Source organism: Echinops telfairi, unplaced genomic scaffold, assembly GCF_000313985.2.
Source record: "Echinops telfairi isolate 266 unplaced genomic scaffold, ASM31398v2 ScPeMD7_12;HRSCAF=54, whole genome shotgun sequence".
Lineage (NCBI taxonomy): Eukaryota > Metazoa > Chordata > Mammalia > Afrosoricida > Tenrecidae > Echinops > Echinops telfairi.
Genome location: NW_022103909.1, coordinates 5665010 through 5670104, shown reverse-complemented (window position 1 = coordinate 5670104; position 5095 = coordinate 5665010). Strand labels below are relative to the sequence as shown.

The 5095-nt window shown below is 51.9% G+C and overlaps 1 protein-coding gene across 3 annotated transcripts in view; it reads right to left on the bottom strand.

Annotated features, from left to right (window-relative positions):
• Positions 1 to 4942, bottom strand: part of ZNF641 (zinc finger protein 641) — a 9104-nt gene extending 4162 nt beyond the window's left edge. The window contains exons 1-4 of one of the 3 annotated variants that reach the window (XM_045287343.1): positions 4562 to 4607; positions 2109 to 2317; positions 1416 to 1507; positions 188 to 317 (exon numbers count right to left, since the gene is read on the bottom strand). In XM_045287343.1, the coding sequence (XP_045143278.1) occupies positions 188 to 317; positions 1416 to 1507; positions 2109 to 2292 (406 nt within the window). In that variant the 5' untranslated portion in view covers positions 2293 to 2317; positions 4562 to 4607. The other 2 variants (XM_004711425.4, XM_045287344.1) reach the window with 2 other exon arrangements.
• Between the last annotated feature and the right edge of the window lie 153 nt (positions 4943 to 5095).

The window sequence follows — 5095 nt, the reverse complement described above, 5'->3', positions numbered from 1 at the left end:
TTTTTTTTTTAAGACTCCTCACTGCCACTCTTTTTGGACTAGCCCCAATGTTCTTCCTCTGATGTGAGCCTAGAATCGCTGCCCCGGAAAGAGCCCTAGACAGACACCATCCAACAAGAGCCCTGGAGCAGATGGCTCCATCCTCCCAGAGGACAATCTTTCAGTGGCTGGGGCAGGTCATGCTTACTCAGAGAAACCACTATCCCACAGTTTTCCTGCATGACATATTCTCCATAAAAGTCTGTCTGAGAGGGGTCCAGGCTCCGCCACTCCTCCTGAGAGAAGCACAGCGACACATCCTTAATGGTTACCAGGCCCTGAAACAAAATGTGGCATCTTCTGTCAGCAGCTGTTCCCTAAGGAAATTGTGACCTCAGGATGCAGGGCTGAGGCAGTAGAGGGAGCAGGCAGGAAAGGGTGGAGGAAAGGAGTTAATTACCCAGAGGTCCCTGGGGAGGGCACACAGTTCTGGGAATGGGGAAATGATAAGAGGATGGAAGTAGATCTTGGGAGAGGGAGTGAAAGGAATGTCTGTCCAGGCGTTTCCTATGTGGGGCCGTGTGCACTCAGAGGCACTACTAGCTCATAGCGCCCTCTGGTGGCATGCAGTGCCTGCCCAGTCTCTTCTCATCCGCCGCACTCTGTTTATTGCAGAAAGTCTGAACCGTCTCCACCTTTCCTCTACGTGACCTTCACCTTTCTGTCAGCAAAAAAATGATACAGAGAAAAAAAACGTTCCCCCTTATCTTTTGAGGCAGCATAGTATGGGGTCTAGGAAGCCAGATTCAGGAGCCAAGCGACCCCTCCTTACTCTAGCAGTCTGACCTTACACAGGCGCCTTAAGCTCTCCCTGGCCCAGTTTTCCCATCTGTAAAAGCGGGAGAACTGAGCAGCTCTCAGGGTGAAATGAAACAGTCTGTGGAAGGCACTCAGAACAGCACACGTGCTAAGTACTCTGGGAGTGCAGCTCTCATGACCATCTTTCCATAGCTCTCCTATTACCTCCTGAATCTCAAGCCACTTTCTCCCTGTCCCTCTTCATATCTTTCTCTTCTCTCCACTTTCCGTGCTCCATCACCTACCCGATCCTACTCAAATACTCCTTCAAGCCCCCTTTTCTAATCTTACTAGATTTCTTTCTTACAAGGAATGCATTGCTCTGAAAATGGCCTTGTGGATGGCACCGCCGTCCACTCACAGACCCTAATCCCCAAGGAACTGCCTCTTCGAGTTCTGCCTCCGTTCTCCCTGGCTCAGGTCACTTTACCCAAAACAGGGAGAGAATCTGTTTGGTTCCTAGCTGAGCATACCCTGGGTGATCATGTGAGATAACAAAGACGTGTGGGACAATGCTAAAGGTTTAGACAGGCAGTGGAGATGAGGCCCTGCGAGAGGCCAATGGAAGCACAGCCAACCTGTGATCCAGCTGCAAGCAGGGCGGCGGCCATCTCCCAGTCTCCGGGACTCCCCTCCTGGGGAATGGCAGGGACCCAAGGAGCTGCCTGAGCTGGTGAAGGAAAGAAGCGCCATTAGGGAACCATCCTTTCTTTGTGAGCAAGGACCCAGGGTTTTTTAAGAGGGGCTTAGGGGTCCTGTTTAGCCAGCTGGCGAAGGTAAACACAAGGGGCTTCAAGAAATTCATGGGAAAAGGCCATTGTCTTTACCTTCTAACTTTCCACAAGGGATTTGAATCAAGAGGTTTTCACTTTCGCCGTTCTGAAAGGGTCTTGGGTGGCTTTTAGTAGAGCTTTTATGCCACCCAACTGAAGGTCCGAATGTGTATTATCTGGATATACATCTGGATGTTCATTTAACTAAGTGTGTTCTCCAACAGTAATCCGTGTTGCTGCCACGTCCCCATCTCCCAGAGTCAGGGCCTGCTAACCTGCGCACTTGCCTCATACAGAGGGAGCAAATGTTAGGCTGGATGCTGAGTGAAACCGTATCACACAGCTTAGAAAATCCTGGCGCTCTTTCTGTTTCTGGGGCCAGGGGTCAGGAAGAACGGGTTGTCCTCGTATCGGTTACATTGTTTGATCCACGGCAACGTGGGGACTTCTAACTCTATCCCTTGAACAGAGATTAGGAGACTCCTTTGTGGGGCTCACCCTTCTCCTGAAGAGACTGTGGCTCCTCTTCAAGTTCACAGCACAAGTGTGCTAGTGGCCCTGGAGCCGTTCTCCACAGCCCCGCTTCCTGCCTTCTCCTTTCCACCCCGGGCTCTGCTCCATCCAGCTGGACATTCATGGACTCCCATCCGGCCCCCAGGGCTGCTGTCTGTTCTGAAAGCATTTTGGCTGCAAACCCAAATTGTGACCTGGAACAAAGTCATATCAGCTGTGCCCATGAAAATGGAAAGGCATGACATTCAAGGGAGTTATGGAGAATAGCCCCGGGGATGAAAGATGAAACTGGATAGGAGGAGCTCCGTGGAAGATGAATTTTAAAGTGTGGTGTGTTCCCATCAAGTGAGCCTGATGCCAGGCTTGTTGAAGGAACTCGGGAGTTGGCAGGCATTACATAGCAAAGTCACTAACTCCTCTTTTGGGTACTTCATGGGAGAAAAGAGACGCCCTGAAGGCTGGCGGAAGTTCATCTCAGAAAGATAAACAATCACCCTGGAAATTGAAGAAAGCTATCCATTTCATTTCAGCTGCTGCAAATACAGCAAGGTTACCAATCTGGAAACAAGGCAGGCAGGCAGGCATACACACAGATCTACACAGAACAAAGATGGGCGTAATCACATGTAAGGTTTTCTCTCACAAATCACATTCTCATCAATTAGTGTAGATGAATATGACGACAACAGGTCGGCGTCCCCAGCAAGGGGTTATATGTGTAAAGAGCCTGCATTTCCCTTAGGAGGCTGAATCAAATGGTGACGCCTCAACAGACACATCATCTGTCCCTGATGTAGAAACATGAGACCTGGTAATAACTGTGGTGGAAAGACGAGTATCTTGGAGGGCGGGTATAAGACTTCAGAGCCACCTTAACAGACCACTGAAATGATTGGTCAGTGAGGAGCTTATGTGTAGGGGGAAATAAATAAGAATGTAAAGCGTGTGGGTGAGAAGTGGAAAAAGTAGCAGCCGCGAGGCTAACTGATTGGAGACACAGGCATGAGCCTCTCCGGCAGGCTTGAGTCTGAGCGCATTAGAACACTATGCTCGGTGTTAAAGAAGGAGGTGGAGACCCGGGGTGGATGCAGCGGAAGAAACAGAGTGAAGAAAGGGGTGGGAAAGGAGGCTGCTGGGGCAAAGTGGCAAGCAGCGGACACACTTGTCTCTTGCCTAGCTAGAGAAGACTGATAAACAATGCCACCACTACATACAAAGAGAGGTGTTTCCGATATACGGATCCAACCAAAGAAATGGGCTTTCGTTGGCAAAGAAGAGATCTGGGTCAGATTAAAGCGTTTTTCTTAACTGTACTCCTTGAGTGTTCATAGGGTCGGGGTGAGATTATGAGCTCTTCTTTCAAGGTGTTGAGATAGGGGCCTCCCTGACTTAAGGTAGAAAACCAAGTCTCTGAAATGGCAGAGTCCCATCTAGCCTTGCTACAGCATATTGCTGTGGTTCTTTAACAATGCCTCAGCCCCAAGAGCCAGTGAAAAAGAAAGGCTTCCAAAGCAAATCGGAACCACGGTCCACTCTGGGGGTCCACTCCTGAGCAGAGGCCCACCCAATTGTGTTTGCAAGAACCCTGGTGGCCAGGATCGGTAACTGACCAATGTCAGCATTGTCCTTTCACATTTCTCCCTGACAAAGAGAAGAGGTGGGCACTCTACGTCCACACACAGGAAGAACAAATCCCCCTTTCCCTTCAGAAGCCCAGCGACATACCAGGGCCTATTGGAGCAGCTGGGATTGAATCCCAGTTTGGGAAAAGTCTCCTTATCAGAACACGCTCATGAGAAAGGAAAAGTCCTGACAAACCAGGAAAAGGAAATTTCCATGTTGGTTCTCTTCAGTTTCCATCTCGGGGGCTGTACCAAATTCCATTCCCTGAATTCTTGTTGTCGTTATCGTATGGGACACTCAAGTGCTCTCAAGAGGGTATAAAAACCCACCCACTGCCATTCTGACTCACAGAGACCCCAGATAGGGGTTCTAAGACAGCACCCTTGCTGGAGCACACTGCCTCATTCTTTTCCCACAGAGCAGCTGGTGAGTTTGAACCACTGACCTTAGGTTTAGCAGTTCAAGACCTAGGGGGCAGTGATAATGGTGCTAAACTTGCTACATATCCGGAGACTAGTCTCAAATCCTTTTCTGCACCTGCCGCTGCTACAGCAGATTCCCTTGATTGGCCAATTGTGAGCTTCTGTTGGCTGCTGACAAGCAACCTGTAGAAGTGCTGGCAAAATCTCAGCCAAGTACGGAGTGGGCTCCTATCCTCATTCTGCTTTTCCGAGACAGGGCCAGAGCCTGCCGGGTACGTGTGACAGCCCTCGCCCCGTGGTCTCCAGGTCCCGGGATGATCCCAAGCCTACTGGGTCCTGGGTTCTAGGGCTTCTATCACTCCTGTTTCCTGGCATTTCTGCTTGGCAACGCACCTGCCAAAGGAAGCTTTTGCGGTGGGGGCTGCTGGGCACAGGAGTCAGGTCATCGAAAGGAGTGGCCCAAGGGCACAGGGACTTGTTGGGCTCCGTCACAGATCTCCGCCCCGGTTCCAGGTTGGGGGCTGGGGCATGGGCAGGGCAGGAGCCAGCTCCTGGGTCAGGTTGCTTAGTCCCCACTTCTTGTCACAGTGCCCCTGGGGAGGGTCATCTTTCATGCACCCGAGCGGGGCTAACTAGAACCCCGGGAGGGAGATCAGAAAACAGGTTTCCAGCGAAGTGGGGCAAGAATAAGTGGGGGGGTAAGCTCTGCGGCAGTGACAGCAGCTGGAACCCACGGGGGCCTGACAGCGCCCCCAGGAACTGGGAGATGGGGGTCGAGGTCAGGGGCGGGGAGAGCGTGTCGGCGGGGCCGAACCCCGGAGGAAGGCAGCGCCCAGGAGGCCGCATCGATCCTCCTCCCCATCCCCAGGAGGACCTGGCCCCGACCCGCCGTCCCGGGAAGCCGGGCGTCCCTCCCTCCAGCCGCGG